The sequence below is a fragment of the Chiloscyllium plagiosum genome, chromosome 7, assembly GCF_004010195.1.
Source record: "Chiloscyllium plagiosum isolate BGI_BamShark_2017 chromosome 7, ASM401019v2, whole genome shotgun sequence".
In the NCBI taxonomy this organism is placed as follows: domain Eukaryota; kingdom Metazoa; phylum Chordata; class Chondrichthyes; order Orectolobiformes; family Hemiscylliidae; genus Chiloscyllium; species Chiloscyllium plagiosum.
The window spans coordinates 47,866,135-47,885,784 of NC_057716.1; the positions used below are offsets into that span (position 1 = coordinate 47,866,135).

General features: G+C 41.8%; 1 protein-coding gene across 3 annotated transcripts in view; it reads right to left on the reverse strand.

Moving 5' to 3' along the window:
- rapgef4a (Rap guanine nucleotide exchange factor 4a) overlaps positions 1-19,650 on the reverse strand; it is a 291,278-nt gene that overhangs the window by 5,429 nt on the left and 266,199 nt on the right. For all 3 annotated transcript variants that reach the window (XM_043693617.1, XM_043693619.1, XM_043693618.1), the window contains 2 exons: positions 15,844-15,934; positions 733-783 (listed from right to left, as the gene is read on the reverse strand). In XM_043693617.1, the coding sequence (XP_043549552.1) occupies positions 733-783; positions 15,844-15,934 (142 nt within the window). The remainder of the gene's footprint in view (positions 1-732; positions 784-15,843; positions 15,935-19,650) is intronic.

The following is a 19,650-nucleotide window of genomic DNA, read 5'->3' on the forward strand; positions in this document are numbered from 1 at the left end:
GGAGCACCCGGAGGAAACCCTCGCAGACACGGGGAGAACGTGCAAACTCCACACAGTCAGTCGCCTGAGGTGGGAATTGAACCTGGGTCTCCGGCGCTGTGAGGCAACAGTGCTTACCACTGTGCCACCGTGCCATGAGGATGTAAAAAAAAGTGAAATGCAAATAAATAGATTCTTGATTACTAAGGGGATGAAAGATAATGGGGGATAGGCAGAAATGTAGAGTTGAGGTTAAACATTAGGTCTGATCTTATTGAATGGCAGTGAAGGCTTGAAGGGACAAGTGACCTACTCCTGCTGCTTATCTATACGCTCATATGTAACGTAACATGTTTCTTTGAGTATGTATACGTACAAATATGTAGAGAAGATGCAACAAACATAATTAATTCATAAATATAATGCACACAGATCAGGATCAGATTTGCAGAAAAGTCTGCATCAATTTGGGAGTGTGGGAGCACTAAGTGGCATGGAAGCAGGGTGGATACACATGGGGCAGTGGCAAGGGAAAGGCACAATGGGAACAATCTCGAAATAATAGCAACGGAGATGAGGGGACTTGAACTAACAGATTGGAATGATCTGAGTTGAGGATTTAAAGAAGCACCAATGCAATAAAGATACAAATTGACGACAAAGTTTCGGGATCTCTGTGATACCCGAATATAATAGTCTTGGTTATCTTTATAAATACACTTAAAATAACTATAAATGTTAAAGCTTACGCACCATTAAGCTTTCAAATTCTGAATAGATTTTCTTGAATTTACTGGGAAGTTTCTGTAAAAAATAGGAAGGAGAATTTTATTTTGTATTAAAAATTCAGTGCTTAACCAAAGATGCCTTGGGCAGCAATATATTTTTGTAAAATCTATATTACAAACTGCGAAATCTACATTACATTTCCAAATGCTTATTTCAAGAGTCATGTTATTAATTCAATGCATCATAAACGGTTACTGAGAAAACTTTAATTGAAGTATAATTTACTTTGCCTGAGTACATAGATTTCCTAAACTCCCATCCTTTACTATATGCTCACAAATCCCTTCAGGTCATGGACCAGCCAGACAAATGACTAGTTTCCTACATGTTTTCTGCACCATGAAGGACCCATATAACTGGGAACTCATTAGGAGGCTGCTCCACATCCACTGGAGGTAGCTGCTGATCCTGGGTTTTCAGGTACATGTTTCAGTATAGCTGATGCTGACAACAGCTTTTGAGCCTGGATCTATTGAGCTGATGTGGGCAAGATCAGAAATAAAGCAGCTCTTCAGTCACATGATCACACATTAGCCATAGCACTTACGAACAACATTTAACCAACATCCTCAAATCCTTTTGACATGGATTTTGACATGCCCCGAATAAGTAGGGCAGCAGGATGTCTCTACATGGATCTTGATTCAGGTGAATGGTGCATAATCTGTGTAGCACACAGAGACCAGTGTGGTAGGAAAAGTGAGCCTATCTATCCTATTCCTGCACCCCTACACCCCCCACCCCATTATCTTATACAAAAAGCTGGCTTTCTTGGTAATCTGAAAACTTTATCATCCTAGGGGTGAGGAAAGCAGCTCCAGGACCTTGCACAGCCTGAGAGATCTCGGAATGTGTTGATGAATTTTGGAACTGAAACTTTATCGCTGACTTCACATTATTTCTGCTTCACAGGCATTACAGGATTATTTTGTCAAGATTTCTGGCATGACTAAACATAGCCTCTGACCAGGATTTTTTTTCTTCAACATAGTTGGTCATTGCACGAGGTTCACATGGAGGATTTTGAGTGTGCAGGTATTTTTATCCTAAACGTGACTGCCTTATGCATGCCATTGCTCCTTGAAGGAGCTCACACCACTGAATGGAGCCTGCTCCCTCAGACAACAACAACAACAACAACAACGACAAAAAAAAAAAGTCTACTCTGGGTGTGGTGGTAGCCATTTTGAGATTAATGGTCAATGACACTGCTGTTGGTCTGAAGTCATGTGTAGTTTAGTAGGATAGCAGCTTCCTTTCCTTAAGGACATTGGTGAACAAGATGGGTTTTTCTGACAACTGACAATACTCAACATTAGACATTTAATTCCAAATTTTTACTGAATTCAAATTCCATCATCTGCCATGGCAGAATTTAAACTGAAGTCCCCAGAACATTACCTAAGTCTCTGGATTAACAGCCCAGTGATAATACCATGCGGCCATCACCTCCCCTTGATCTTCCAACTGTACTTAACTTTTCAACTCACTTAAAGACCAGGACCCTCAGCCTACAGCTTAGTTTTCCATCATGATGCACAATTCCCCATTGAAGTGAAGGTGGTGGTAACCAATGTCTCTTCGATAGTATCCCATTCCCTCCCATACTCTTATCGTCTCCCACCTTCATATGTTAAAGTTACTCCCTGTCACAATTATCTTCCATGCTACATCACAGCCTGCTGCTTCCAAACCCCAGGAATCACTTCCACAATGTCCTCTCCCCAGCAATGCTCCACGTAACCCACCTTGAATGTCAACGAATAGATCCCGAGGACTGACAATGCCCACCCCTGCCTGGCTGACCTGAGTGACCAGACCCCTGACTGTGTAGCTCCCTGACTCATTTACCACTAATCCCTGCACTAGACCTGCCTGTGGCTCACTCCTCAGACTGCAATGATACAAATACCTAAGCCCAAATATTCCAAACAACCAAACAACAGTGTCCAGCCACCTGGACCATTGATGCCTTCACTGATTGTGGTGGCACCCTTTTACTGACAATAGTTCGCCTGGACTCTTAGACTTTGAGAGATGCCTATTGTGTTGAAACAGGGACAGTGCATTTGCTACAGTAAGCTGCTAGTATATACTAAGGGTGTGACATTGATGTAGTATGACATCACACAGTAACCTTCCGGTAAGATGGTGGTAGAGAAGGGCTTCAGAGACTGGGGCTTATCCGCTCCGTCCACTTTTTTTTTTGTTTCTTTTCTTTTCCCCCCTCTTCTCATTTATTTTTCTTTATCATCTTATTTTACCTACCTCTTGAAGAGCTTGATCTTCAGTGTCTAGGCCCAGTGTGGACTCGCAGCAGTGCTGGAGTGTGTTTAGGTTCCTGGTAGCTTCTGCATCGACCAGGTGGTCCTGTGCTGACTCATGTCTGCTACGTTAGAGGAGAGTTTGGATTCCCAGCAGTGGATGTATCCAGCCCAGGTTCACGGAGGCAGTAATGGGAGGTGAGTAAGAGGGTCAACAGCATCAGCAAGGTCAGATAGTGACAAGGGCATCGGTGAAGGCGAGACAGCGCTAGAGCAGTGCTTTTTGTTCCAAGTGGTAGTGATGCAGCAAAGGGAAATTGTACCTGCCCTCCATGGCTCATGGTGGAGCACTTAACAAGAAGGACTGTAAAGCTGAACACATTTCTTTATTCTTCTGCCTTTATATTCTGTGTTTTGTTTTATTTTTCTGTATTTTAAGTTGGTGCTGGAGCACGGTGATACAACACTTTGCACTGTATTTCGGAACAAAATGCCTGTGACAATAAATTAATCAAATAACCTGTCCACCTCCTTAACTGACCATTGCTAAAAAGCATAAGCCGCCTAGCTTTTTGTCTGTACTAAAATGCAAGGCAAGGAAAAGTAGAAATGGTGTGAGCGTCCAAGCAAACACAATGAGCTGAGGGCCGAGAAAGCAAGCCAAGAGCCCTGAGATGCATTTCTGTTCAGATGCCTGACATAGGTGTCTGTTCATGCAGGCAAAGTGCCCTGGCAGCAGGATTGCAATGAAAGATATTGGTGCAAAATTGAAGTGTGTCCCACATGAGTCAGACATGCCATGATGTTTTTCATGTACACTGATGTCGAAAATACCTGCGTGCAGAGGTTTGTTGTTGCAAACAGCAAATGTACAGCTTTTGGTCAAGGACTGTCAGATATTCATGTACCACATTCAGCCCAAAACACAAAGGACATCTCTCCAAACTTCACCTTCATTGCGTACAATTTGGTTTCCCTCAAGTAGGAATGTTACCCAAAATATTTACTCACCAGTCACATGACTCAGTAGCTCCTAACAAAGGGAATAATTCTCCTGAATGGAGTTCCCATCACCACACTGAACATTTACCAATGTCTGCTCATACAAATTTAAAAAACAACTTTCACATTAGTAGTTAACTTCTCTTGCAGCATCTTCTTAATATCAACTGATGTATTGTCAATTCGCTGTATAACTGGACTATCCGAGAGTGGAATTTTGTTGATCTCTTCTGTGGCATTATCTCCTAAGGCTCGGTTTAGGTTTCAGCATCTGCCTGAAACTTCTATGATTTCGGGACAAGTTCAGCCACCAGGCAACTAGACTCTTGAACTTCATCTGATACATGCGCACACACCCCAACAGACAGTGTCTCTTCTTGAGGTTTTATTTCCTCAAGCTCTTGAAGTACTGCAAGTCTTTGAGATGGATGTGTCATCTGTAAATGGCATCTTAACTTCATTGGTACCATCAAAATGTTTGCCAACTTCTCCCTGCAGATAAGACATTCAGCTAAGGGGTAAGCAGCATCTCCTGTTCATGTAAATCCAGAGGCCAATCTCTGAACAGTTCTTACTTTTTTTGCCTTTAGGTTGAGATGTTTCATCAACTGAATTAGCAGAAGAATCGCCCATTTTGTCAAGATGCAATTTCGAATTCCTCTTGGAATCGAAGATTTAGATAAGTGTAGAATGAAAATACTCCAAAAGTACTCATTTTAAAACTTGTGTTAGCATGGAAATGTGCCCAGGCAGACAGGTCAGTTTGCCAGCTGTTTTAATGGCATACCTCTCTACTGTGCACACAAAGGACCAAAACCTATGAGAAGAAACTGTGCATGCACAAGTGACAAATCTCCACGCAGTCGATGTGTCAGATGCCATGAAACAAAGTGCTCCTGCAAACTCTGCATCACATTACTCATCTGGTCATGGTACACTAGTTGAAAGCTGCTGCCCTTGTACAATTAGAGTCAGAGATGTACAGCACGGAAATAGTCCCTTCAGTCTAACTTGCCCACACTGACCAGATATCCTTACCTAATTAGTCCCATTTGCTAGCACTTGGCCCATAACCCTCTAAACCCTTCGTATTCATATACACATCCAGATGACTTTTAAATACTGTAATTGTACCAGCCTCCACCACTTCCGCTCGCAGCTCATTCCATACATGCATCACCCTCTGCATGGAAATGTTGCCCCTTAGGTCTCTTTTATATCTTTTCCCTCACCCTAAACCTATGCCCTCTAGTTCTGGATTCCTCCACCCCAGGGAAAAGACTTTGCCTATTTACCCTATCCATGCCCCTTGTGATTTTGTAAACCTCCAAGGTCACCCCTCAGTCTCCGACGCTTCAGGAAAAACAGCCCAGCCTGTTCAGCCTCTCCCTATAGCTCAGATCCTTCAACCCTGGCAACATCCTTGTAAATCTTTTCTAAATCCTTTCAAGTTTCACAATATCCGTCTGATAGGAAGGAGACCAGAATTGCACGCAATATTCCAAAAGTGGAGTAACCAATGTCCTGTACAGCCGCAACTTGACCTTCCAATTCTTATACTCAATGGTCCGACCAATAAAGGAAAGCATACAAAATGCCTTCTTCAATATCCTGTGACTCTACTTTCAAGGAACTATGAACCTGCACACCAAGATCTATTTGTTCAGCATAGCTTCAGAGCTTATATGGAAAACTGGACTTCTCTTCCCTTTTCATAGAAAACATCATTCCCATTCTCACCATATTTTCTCAGGGGAGTCTAGCACCAGAGATTTAAGGGTGAGAGGGGAAAGAAATGAGAGACCTAAAGGGGCAACTTTTTCATGCAGAGGGTAGTAAGTGCATGGGGTGAGCTGCCAGAGGAATTGGTGGAGGCTAGTACAATTGCAACATTTAAAAGACACCTGGATGGGTATATGAATAGGAAGGGTTTGGAAGGATATGGGGCAGGTGCTGGCAGGTGGGACTAGATTAGGTTGGGATATCTGGTCAGCATGGACACGTTGGACTTAAGGGTCTGTTTCCATGTTGTACATCTCTATGACTAAAAGGCATCTGGAGGGGTACATGAATAGGAAGGGTTTAGACAGATGTGGGCCAAATGTTGGCAAATGGGACTAGATTAATTTAGGATATCTGGTCAGCATGGACAGAAAGGGTCTATTTCCATGCTGACTCCAACTACCTCACTATTGTCAAAGTCATTCAAAGGCTGAATGTGCCATTCCTTAATCCATTGTAGTAACTGATGAAAGACTGTTCTGTGGGATACCCTTGGATCCTTTGAAATTGCAGCAGGAACAAAAAGATAGTCTAAGATACACCACTTACTAATAATCAAGGAAAACAAATTCTTAATATGTCCAGAATACTCACAATGTGGGTCTAGTCAGTATTAGAGTCAAATCCATTTGATACCTCATTTTCAAATACTTTAATATCTATTCTACATGGAAAAATAAAGCAAACATTTGTGCCAAGTAGTTCTCAACTAAAAATCATTTTGAACTTGTAGTTAACCTAAAAGGCATTTGTGTGATGAGCTTTGAAGAGCTGATAACTCTTGAACCATAGAAAGCTATGGACACTGAACATGACACAATTCAGAATAGATGGTAATATATGATACATATATCCAGTGATATAATCCCAGAATTTGGAAAGGGGGGGGTAAGTTTGGAGAGACTGACCAACCAGGGATGTTGAGACTTTGTAAGGGCCACGAAGAGGACAATAGACAATAGGTGCAGGAGTAGGCCATTCTGCCCTTCGAGCCTGCACCACCATTCATTATGATCATGGCTGATCATCCTCAATCAGTATCTCCATACCCTTAATTCCACGATCCTTGAGAGCTCTATCCAACTCTTTCTTAAATGAATCCAGAGTCTGGACCTCCACTGCCTTCTGGGGCAGAGCATTCCACACAGCCACCACTCTCTGGGTGAAGAAGTTTCTCCTCATTTCTGTCCTAAATGGCCTACCCCTTATTTTTAAGCTGTGTCCTCTGGTTCGGGACTCACCCATCAGTGGAAACATGCTTCCTGCCTCCAGAGTGTCCAATCCTTTAATAATCTTATACGTCTCAATCGGATCCCCTCTCAGTCTTCTAATCTCAAGGGTATACAAGCCCAGTCGCTCCAATCTTTCAACATAAGATAGTCCTACCATTCCAGGAATTGACCTCGTGAACCCATGCTGCACTCCCTCAATAGCTAGAATGTCTTTCCTCAAATTTGGAGACCAAAACTGCACACAATATTCCAGGTGCGGTCTCACCAGGGCCCTGTACAGCTGCAGAAGCACCTCTTTGCTTCTATACTCAATCCCTCTTGTTATGAAGGCCAGCATGCTATTAGCCTTCTTCACTACCTGCTGTACCTGCAAATTTGCCTTCATTGACTGGTGTACAAGAACACCAATATCTCTCTGTACTGCCCCTTTACATAAATCGATTCCATTGAGGTAGTAGTCTGCCTTCCTGTTCTTGCTACCAAAGTGGATAACCATACATTTATCCACATTAAACTGCATCTGCCATGCATCTGTCCACTCACCTAGCCTGTCCAGGTCACCCTGTAATCTCCCAACATCCTCATCATATTTCACCCTGCCACCAAGCTTTGTATCATCAGCAAATTGGCTAATGTTACTTTTAATACCATCATCTATATCATGCCTCCTCATAGGATCTTTCTTCCTTTTTGGAATGAACTGATCCCGCATCTTCTGCATTATACCCAGAAATATCTGCATTTGTTCCTCCACTATCATCCCTGCTAAGGTATTGCACCATTGAACTTTGGCCAGCTCCTCCCTCATAGCTCCATTGTTCCCTTTATTCAACTGAAATATTGTCACTACCGATTGTACCCTCCCCCTTTCAAATTGCAGATTGAAGCTTATTGTATTATGGTCACTACCTCCTAATGGCTCCTTCACTTTGAGGTCCCTGATCAATTCTGGTTCGTTGCACAATACTAGATCCAGAATTGCCTTCTCCCTGGTAGGCTCCAGCACCAGCTGTTCTAAGAATCCATCTCTGAGGCAGTCCACAAAGTCTCTTTCTCGAGGTCCAATACCATCCTGATTCTTCCAGTCTACCTGCATGTTGAAATCCCCCATAACAACTGTAGTAACTTCTTTGCGACAGACCAATTTCAGCTCCTGATTCAACTTACACCTTACATCCATACTACTGTTTGGGGGCCTGTAGATAACTCCCAAGAAGGTCTTCCTACCCTTAGAATTTCTCAGCTCTATCCATACTGACTCTACATCCTCTGATTCTAGGTCCCCCCCGTGCAAGGTACTGAATATCATCCCTTACCAACAGGGCTACCCCACCCCGTCTGCCCATCAGTCTGTTCTTACAATAGTTGACACTGAGGAGAGATATCTTTGAGGTCACCTCATAAGCCAAATGCCTCAAAGGCAGACTTGAGTTTTCAAAGAACTGATAGGGAAAAGGGAGCGACAATGTGCTTGCCACCAATGAATAGTTTCTTAACAAGCCAGTCAGAATGTACTTTCCAATTTTGTTTCCTCTGGTGAACCTAAACAGTCTTCTGTACATCAGTTGATACTGTTGGGTTAGCTGCAAGGCTCAAATAAAATGTCTTAGGTAATAATTTGCAGACCAACTACCACAGCAATGAGGAACATCGAAAAAATTTGTCACATAACATTAGTTTGGCTCATTTTGCCTCCATAGCCTTTCCAGAAACTGTCTTCTCCAGTGGGCAAGACAATGGCAAACCCCAACATGGCTGCTGCCCACCTTTGCTACTGGAGAGAGGAAGGTGATTCCTGCCTCTTGGAGCCTCTAATCAGGCACCAAATATTCATTTGGCAAATTAGGATATTTACATTCAATTATCAAGTTACAGGAGAGATGCAATGTGGATGTGGGATTATGACCCAGAATTCACCTGAGTGTTGTATTTCCCTGCCACAGAGGGTTGGTGTATTGAGCTGTCAATTTCTAAAGGCTATAAATTCGAGACATCATTAGTTACATTTGTGATTGGGTAGCTAATTAAAACTTCTGGAAATGTTAAATTATCAATCCACATCCCGAGTTGCACTGAGATTGGAACTGACCCCATCTTTATACTATTATCGATTGTCTCAGTGGGAATTCCAAGACTTTAGCCCAGCAATGATTGATTAATTATAGACTATTGAAGTGAAATGTGAAATACTAGATTCAGTAACAACTTGCATTTATATAGGGACTGTTAAATAGTAAATATTTTCAAATAACATCCCAGAGCCAGATTAACCCAGTGACAGTTTTTCTTTACAAAATAATAAATTAGGATAGGTGACAAAGAGTTGAGTCTTAAAGATAAATTTCAAGAAGAACCTTAAAATGACAAGGCAAATACATTGTCTGTAGATGCGGAGACATATTCTCCTTCCCACCCCTTTCAGCATTCCGCAGAGACCATTCCCTCCGCGACTTCGTTAGGTCCATGCTCCCCACCAATCCACCCTCCACTCCGGCACCTTCCCTTGCCACCTCAAGAGGTTTAAAACCTGTGGTCACAACTCCCAACTCCATCCAAGGCCCCAAAGGATCCTTCCACATCCAGCAGAGATTTTCCTGCACATAAAACACCTCATCTACTGTGTCCTTGCTCTCAATGTTGTCTCCTCTACATTGGTGAGACAGGATGCCAACTTGTGGAATGTTTCAGAGAACATCTCTGGGACACATGAACTAAACAATCCCATCACCCTGTGGCTGACCACTTCAACTCCCCCTCCCATTCTGCCAAGGACATGCAAGTCCTGGTCCTCCTCCACTGCCAAATCCTAGCCACCTGATGACTGGAGGAAGAATGCCTCATCTTCTGGCTTAGGACCTTCCAACCATACGGAATCAATGTCTATTTTACCAGTTTCCTCATCTCTCCTCTCCCACGTTATCACAGATCCAACTCTCCAACTCGGCACCACCCTCTTGAACTGTCATACCTATCCATCTTCCTTCCCACCTATCCACTCCGATCTATCACTATCACCATCACCTAAGAGAAAGTGAGGACTGCAGATGCTGGGGTTCAGAGCCCTGTGTGTAGTGCTGGCAAAGCAGAACCAGTCAGACAGCATCCAAGGAGCAGGAGAATCGACATTTTGGGCATAAGCCCATCATAAGCCTCACTCCTAATGAAGGGCGTATGCCCGAAACATCAATTCTCCTGCTCCTCGGATGCTGCATCACCAGCTGTGCTTTTCCAGTACCACACTCCGGACTATCACCAACACCCCCTACCTTCATCAACCTATTGCATTCGTAGGTACTTTCCCCTCAGCCCAGTCCCCTCCCAATTATCTCTCAGTCCCCTTGAGGTCACCCACGCGCCCCACCCCCCCATTCCTGAAAAAGAGTTTCTGCTCGTAACATTGTCTCTCTTGCTTCTTGGATGCTGCCTGACCTGCTGTGCTTTTCCAGCACCACACTTTTGACTCTGATCTCCAGCATCTGCATTCCTTACTTTCTCCTATATTGTGTGGAGGGTTCAATAGAGAATTCAGAAGAAATTAATGGCATAGAAAGTGAATGCTTGCCTCACAATGAGGAATTGAAAGGGCTGCAATTGGTGGGATTCAGGATTCTTGGCAGGTAGTAGGAGCTATCTAAAATCTTTGATCATGCTTTTGGTTATCTGACAACGAAATAAAAAAGGCAACATTAGACAATGTGTCATTTAGCTCAATTTCAGAAATAAAACCACAGGATTCCACAACTAGAATAGCTATTTAAATTAAATTGTTCACCCTGTCCTAAATTTATTCCATGTATTTACCAAGAGTATCAGTCCTGGGTTTACTGCTCAGTTGATGCACCTACTCCCACCAGTCACAGTCTAGTCTCCTCGGTTTCAGATTTACCTCTTCCACACAATCTTTCTCATAACAGTAATTCAGCTGCTTCTTTCAAAGCCTTGCTGCTACTCATTCCTCTTTCTAGATGCTCCTTATAAATCTATGTCTAGACTAAAATAGGAGAATAACAGTCTCTCCTGTCCTGCCATAGTGTTCAATATTAAGTATCTTCTAAGTTTAATTATTGCAATGATCGACATGTTGAGCATCAATTCTTTCAAATTCATGCCTGCAACTGTGAAAGTGTGTCAAATTACCCTTAATCCTCACATTTCAATTCCCATTTTCTACGATTAACAAAGTATTACAGAGGCTAAAAAAGAAATCAAGAGGGGAGAGGATAACCATACAATATAAAGAAGGGAGCAATAATATTACAATGATGGTGACAGTCTATTCTTGTTGACTTTCACAAACAAAAATATACCTGTATGGGAAGATTGTCACATCTATTCAACTGAATATGAATGCAAAATGCTTTCTTTGCTTGTGTTTCAAACTGAATATGATCTATAGCAAAACCAACAATCAAGTGACTACTAGTTAGCTGTACATGAATTATGGAAGGTATATTATTTACACCAATTTCATTGTCTTATCATATGGTATTCAATTTGCTTTGATTTGTTTCACGCAAACTTCACATGCACACTTTTCTCTTGTGGACACATATATCTTGTGTTACCTTTAGTGACTTCTGTTCAAAAGATCTACTTGATCTCACTTGTTGAACAAAATAAGCATCATTATGTGGATTTAATAAAAGGATTTATTTTTTGATACAACTCTCTCCACAGAAAACAAGCTTTTATTAGGCAGAATGATAATGCCTGGGACCAAACTGACTGAATCTTCCTTAATTCCCACAATGGCCTCTCTCCTATTAGCCATTAAAAATGTGCATAGTGATCTTGGTATCGTACAGCCTAAAGCAGCTATTGAAAAGGCAAAGACCAATCAACGTATGTCGACTTATTTGAAGGAAGATCAATTTCGGTGGGTTCAGAATGGACCTGACACAGATGAATTGGGTTACAAGATTAGCAGGCAAAACTTAATTACGGCCATTAAAGAGGAGTTGGTTGGGTAAAGTCAAGATTGTATATTCAGTATGGTTTTCAACTGTACTATCAAAGTAGAGAGAGTAAGTGAGGAAGGTGATATATGGCAGCTAATGTAAAAGGAATACGTAAAAAAGTCTTCCAAAGCATATAATGATAAAATGATTTTACAGAGACCAAAAAGGCAGGAAACTACACACAGACAGAGGACTTGAGTGAGAGACTAAATTAATGCTTTGCATTCATCTTTATTAAGGAAGCAGATTCTCTTGGTATAAACTGGAAGTAGAGACAGTTGAGATATTGAAGAACTAAAAATTGATCGAAGTACAGTTAGGAGAAGAGTTGGCAGTTTTTTAGGTTGATAAATTACCAGGGTGCATCCAAGATTAAGGAGGGAAATAAAGGGGGAAACTTATAACAGCACTAGCCACAAACTTCAAAACCTTCTTGGTGGTGCTTCCCACAAAAGGACTAGAGAATTGCGAATGGTGCGCTCTTCTTTAAATAAAGGAGTAAGGATTAATCCAGTGATTGCAGACCACTCAATTTAACTTTGATAGGGAGGAAGATTTGAAAATGCGATGATACAATACAAAATTGAAAGGAACTTGGACAAATCAAGAAGTAAAGAAAGCCAATACCAATTTGAGGTAAACTATGTTCAATTGACTTCATTTTTTCTTGGAGGCAATAGAGGGATTGATGAAGAAAATGGTATTGGGGGGGGGGGGGGGGGTTCTATACAGACTTCTAAAATGCATTTGATGAAGTGAGCAAAATAGGCTTGCCACTAAAGTTGAAGCCAAGGAAATTAAATGACAGTGGTAACATGGTTATAAAAGTTGGTTGAGTGACAGGAAGCAGTAGAGGTGAGTAGAAAGAATGTAGGAGAAAGTGAGGACTGCAGATGTTGGTGATCAGGGTCAAAATGAGTCAGGGTCTGGAAAAGCACAGCCGGTCAGGCAGCATCCAAGGAGCGGGAGAATCAGCAGTTCGGCATAAACCCTTCATCAGGAATGAGGCTCCTGAACAGAAAGAAAATGATAGGTTTTGACAACATTGCTTTTCTTATATTTCTTAATGACTTAGATCTAGAAGTACAGGGCACAATTTCAACATTTAGAATTATCACAAAGCTTGGATGCATTGTGAACTGTGAAATAGATTATGACAAATATCAAGAGAATAAAAGCTGATGAAATAAGTGGCACATAGAATATGAAATGTAATAAAAATATGTATTGTAATTTATTTTGGTAGAAATGACAAGAAATGAGAGAAGCCTAGTGTACAATCTAAAGCAGGTGTGGGACAGAGAATCTGGGGATTTTGGATGTAGGTTTGTTCGCTGAGCTGAGAAGGTTCATTTCCAGACGTTTCATTACCTTACAAGGTAACATCTTCAGTGGACCTCACGTGAAGCAATGCTGAAACTTTCTGCTTTCTATTTATATGTTTAGACTTCTTTGGGCTGGTGATGTCATTTCCTGTGGTGAAGTTACTTCCTATTCCTTTTCTCAGGGGGTGGTAGATGGGGTCTAACTCGATGTGTTTGTTGATAGAGTTCTGGTTGGAATGCCATGCTTCCAGGAATTCTCGTGCATGTCTTTGTTTGGCTTGTCCTAGAATGGATGTATTGTCCCAGTCGAAGTGGTGACCTTCCTCATCTGTATGTGAGGATACTAGTGAGAGAGGGTCATGTCTTTTTGTGGCTAGTTGGTGTTCATGTATCCTGGTGGCTAGTTTTCTGCCTGTTTGTCCAATGTAGTGTTTGTTACAGTCTTTGCACGGTATTTTGTAAATGACGTTAGTTTTGCTCATTGTCTGTATTGGGTCTTTCAAGTTCATTAGCTGCTGTTTTAGTGTGTTGGTGGGTTTGTTAGACAGAGTTAGACCCCATCTACCACCCACTGAGAAAAGGAACAGGAAGTGACTTCACCACAGGAAATAATATCACCAACCCAAAAAAACCCAAACATATAAGTAGAAAGCAGGAATTTTCAGCATTGCTTCGCGTGAGGTCCACTGAAGATGTTACCTAATAAGGTAACGAAACATCTGGAAATGAAACTTGCAGCTCAGCAAGCAAACCTACATCCAAAACCTCAACCTGAGCTACTAATCTTCTCAAAACTCGCTACTCTGGGGATATTTGTCTTCAGATTATTGAAGGTGGCAGAGCCGATCAAGAAAGAGGGTAAAAGGTATATAGTGCTTTATAAGTGGAGTTTAGGATTATAAAAGAAACAAAATTACATTTTGGTTTACAGAACCTGAGTACCACTGGGCGGGGACGGGGGCGGGGACGGGGGGGGGGGGGGGAGGGAAAGAGGGAGAAAGGAGGGCATTTGTTGAACCTTTTCCTCTTCACTCATCAGGAAGATTCATAAGAATACCAATGTTAAGGAGAATGACACATTTACACTAAATGCGAAGAGCCCGATGACTGGCTTGATTTGACTTAATTTACAGTCATTGAATCATAGAGACGTACAGCACAGAAACAGACCCTTAAGCCCAACTTGTCCATGCTGACCAGATATCCTAGATAATGGGTAGCATGGTGACTCAATGGTTAACACTGCTGCCTCACAGCACCAGAGACCTGGGTTCAATTCCAGCTTCGGGTGGAATTGAACTCCACACTGTGTGGAGTTTGCACATTGTCCCAGTGTCTGCATGGGTTTCCTCCAGATGCTCCAGTTTTCTCCCAATCTAAAGATGTGCAGGTTAGCTGAATTGGCCATGCTAAATTGTCCAGTGCTGCAGGAGGGTTGTCAATGATCTCCTGCACTCTGCCATAGTAAGTGCTAAGATCTTCTCTCTGCTACTACACCCACCTCACACCAGGGCTCATGCTCTGCTACTCTCTCTATTTCCAGCAACATCTTCCGTCGCTCGCTCTCGTTAGCACCCCCTCCCAATCTTCCCACACCATTAATCCTCCACTAGGCACCTGCACCACTTACTTAATCAGAAAACTTCACCAGCTATTTCCCACCTGCACCAACACTAACAACCCTTTTCACCTCATTTAATTCACCCCTCTTTCTCATTCCAGGAGATGACAGCCTACTTTAGGGCCGAGAGAGCCTGGACAGGTGGAGAGGTGCCCAATATTCTATGCACTAGCCCTTACAAGGAGAGAATCTTGGCCCTTGCTTGCTCCTTCAAAAGATATGAGCCAGCCATGTCCTGTTAGCTGAGTAACTACCACTCTTCATTCCATTGTAACTCTCACAGTAACTGCACAGACAGTCTCAATCATTGCACAATAGCAGGAGTTTGCATTCATTTCCTTGAGGTTTACTAATGACACTGGGTGAAGGGTTGACCTGTTGGCTCAGTTGGCTGGATGGCCAGTTGGCTGGGTTCAATTCAGCAGGAGTTCTTGTCAACCTCCTTTTGAGGCACAGTGATCTTCAGATTAAACCATCATCAGTATACTCCCCTAATGAGAGCGCAGCCCTTTGGTCCAGTAGTGATTTGGGCTTTATCATTACTAACTATATTAAACTAAATTCAAAACATTCCCTGAATGAGGTATCCTCCAAAAGCTTGTGATTTCAAATAAACCAGTTGGACAATAACCTAATGTCATGTGATTTCTGACCTTGTCCACCCCAGTCCAACATTGGTTTAATTTGATATGGAGGTGCCAAAGACTGTGGTCATGGCTGGCAGTTCTATTCCTTTATATGATAACTACTCAAACAGATGCAGTATTAGAAAACGTTCCAAAATGCATTCTATTGTACTTGCAATTTCAAAGCTTTATTATTATTCAAAATATGCAGTGTTCCTAATTAAAAACAAGGTCTTAGCTGACATGGTTGACGAAAATGACCTACCTCCCAGGTCTGAGAGAGACGGCTAACAGCTACATTGCTCAGTCCCATTACCAGCGCAAAAAAGGAGTTCAAATTTCTATACTCTTTGCAACTGGAAGGATAAAAGAAGATTCATTAGAATTATTATATAAACCAAGATTTCTCAACCTTTTGTATTTATTTGACACACTTAGACTACAAGTAAATATGTCAAAGAGTTACTAACTAAGTAGCAATTTATCTCAAGCCAGACACATTTTACTGATTCACAGCATTTCACAACCTAATACTATGAAAATTACTTCAATAAAAAGGTCAGCACTGGCCATCTCAATGAATGATTACCCAATGAGTATGCTTAGAATATAATTATCGATTGTATTATTTGATTATGAATACTTATTTTTAATGATCTACTGCCCTATTTAAAATAGATAACACGCACAAAGTTAAACTTGGTTCAGAATGCTTTAACAGTGATGATCTTGTTGATAGTTATGATCAACAAGAGCTTCCCATTTCCTAAATGCCCAGTAATAAGTATTTAGGATGAGATTAGTTCCAAAATTATGACGACTTAAGTAAAAAAAAAACCTGTAAAATGGATTAGTGTGGCTTAACAACATCTGCAAGAGCAACCAACATATTGGTGGTGTGAACGACATTCACATAAACCCACAACACAAGTGAGATTTTGAAGATGCAACAGAAATACAGGCACACACTCAAAACTAGGCTGCATGGAGTCAGAGCTGTGCAGCATGGAAGTGGACCCTTCAGTCCAACTCACCCATGCTGACAAAGATGTCCTAAATCAATCTAGTCCCATTTGCTAGCATTTGGCCCGTATCCCTCGAAACCCTTTCTACTCATGTACCCATCCAGATGACTTAAATGCTGTAATTGTACCAGTCTCCACCACTTCCTCTGGCAGCTCACTCCACAAATAAACCACCCTCTACGTGAAAAAGTTGCCCCTTAGGTCCCTGTTAAATCTTTTCTTGCTCACCTTAAATCTATACTCTCAGTTTTGGACCCCCCCCCCCCCCCACCCCAGGGAAAAGGCCTTGGCTATTCACCCTATCCATGCCCCTCATGATTTTATAAAGTCACCCCTCAGCTTCCAACACTCCAAAGGAAGTAGTTGCAGTGTATTCAGCCTCTCCCTATAGCTCAAACCCTCCAATCTTGGCAACATCTTTGTAAATCTTTTCTGAACCCTTTCAAGTTTCACAACATCTTTCCAATAGCAGAGATACCAGGGTAAAGAAAGATACCAGAACTGCACCAATGTCCTGTACAGCCACAACATGACCTCCCAATTCCTATACTCAATGCACTGACCAATAAAGGAAAACATACAAAATGCCTTCTTCACTATCCTATCTACCTGAGACTCCACTTTCAAGGAACAATGAACCTGCATTCAGAGGTCTCTTTGTTCAGCAACACTCCCTCGGACCTAATCACCCATCCCTTGATCATTTTAGCCACAAGGGTTATGTGTTTGATGAAAAGACAATGTTTGATCTTAACCACTTTGTGGTTGTCAATCCCACAGGCTCACCACTCTGGGTGAAGAAATTTCTCATCTCAGTCCTGAAAGGCTCACCCTTTATCCTTAAACTGTAATCCCTAGTTCTGGACTCACCCCACCATCAGGAACACCGTCCTGCTTGTAACCTGTTCAGTCATGTTAAAATTCTATAGATTTTTATGAGATCCCCCTCTTGCCTCTAACTCCAGTGAATACAATCCTAATTGACTCAACGCCTCCTCACATCAGTCCTGCTATCCCAGGAATCAATTTAATAAACCTTCATGGCACTCCCTCCAAAGAAAGGACATCTTCATCAGATAAGGAAACCAAACTGCACACTATTCTAGGTGTAGCCTCACCAATTCCTGTACAATTGCACCAAGACATCCTGGTTCCTGTACTTGAATGCAGGTCAACGTATTAGTTTGCCTTCTTTGCTGCCTGCTGCACCTCATGGTTACTTTCAATGAGTGGTGCATGAGGCCACCCAGGTCTTGTTGAACATCCTCCCCTCTCAATTTACAGCCATTCAAGTAATGACATGCCTTCCTATTTTAGCTAACAGAGTGGATTTGTGAGGACTGAGGTCAAGCTTAATTTTACGTAAGTGTTTCGGGCAATTTGAATCGAATGGGGTCAAGGGGAACTGGAGTGAGAGGATAGATGAGCATGCTGGTGGTAAAACAGTCAAGTCCACTGCAACACCGCCCCTAGCTGAATGGTCCACTAAATTCCTTTTGAGTAAAATTTAATACAAATACATGGTATTCAGACAACTCTACTTTTTAAGATAACCAGTTTTAAAGGGAATATGCACAAATTCTAACAGCTATAACATAACTGTGTGAATTACAAGGGCCATGTGTTATGCGTATTGAGGAAGGTTGCGAAATTACCCAAGTCAAATTAACCAGTGACTTGGATGTGCTTGACCCAGTGGTATCCAAGCTCAGTGGTATTGCCAGAGTCAGGAGATTATACATTCATGTTTCACTCCAGGACATGAGTGTATAGTTTTTGAGAACACTCAAGTGCAGGACTGAGGGACTGTGCACTGTTTGGAAAGTGCTGTTTTTGGCTTTGATGCTCCCTCAAGAGTCAGAATTCCCTGTGAATTAGGTACAAAAAGATTCCATGGCAATATTCAATGAAAGGTAACATCATTCTCTTGACTTGGTTGCCAACTCCCACAATTAGCATCACCAAAACAGTTTAATTAGCTACATATTAAGACAGATGTCAGAGGAAGGTTCTTTATTTTACTCAGAGTGGTAAGGGTGTGGAATGCCCTGCCTGTCAATGTGGCTAACTTAGCCACATTAGGGACATTTAAACAATACCTTGGATAAGCACATGGATGATGATGATGATGGGATATTGCAAGGGGATGGGCTTAGATTAGTTCACAGTTCAGCGCAACATTGAGGGCCAAAGGGCCTGTTCTGCATTGTATTGTTCTATGTCCTATATCTCATTGCTGATTGGAAATTCACTGAACAAGTTGGTTGCTACATATTCCTAAATTATAATCGTGATTGAAATTCAACCGACAATTCATCGGCTCTGATACATTTTGAAGGTCTGGGTTGTGTTCTAATAAATAAATTCTAATAAACATTCCAATAATAATTTAAAACTTTTGACTTTTGAGAGAGAAAATAAAATGCCATAACATGTTGTGCACTATAAGCAGTAGACATCTAGAGGAAACTAGGGAACAGCAGCTAAGAGTTTAAGTACACAATATTTAGCACTGGTGAAATGTAAGTTAAATGTGATAGAAAATAAGTAATATGCTATTACAGCTTTTTGAAGTTATCCAAATTTACACACAGAAGTAAATAAATTATTAATTAGTTAGGAATGACAAAGATTGAGCTCATCAGTCAGGATGGGAAAGATCAGGTAAGATACAAGGTTTTTAATGCACAACAAAATAAGAATTAGTTTAAGAAAGGAAACAATTTATTTATAATCTGAAAAGCAAGGAATCAATCTGGTAATTACAGATGACTCAATCTAATGTCAGTAACGTGGAAACTATTAGAGGGTCATCAGAGCTAATAATCTTCCGCCTAGGAACCCTCCAACCACAAGGGATGAGCTCTGATTTCACCAGTTTCCTCATTTCCCCTCCCCCCACCTTGTCTCAGTCAAATCCATCAAATTCAGCACCGCCTTCCTAACCTGCAATCTTCTTCCTGACCTCTCCGCCCCCACCCCAGTCTGACCTATCACCCTCACCTTGACCTCTTTCCACCTATCACATTTCCGACGCCCCTCTCCCA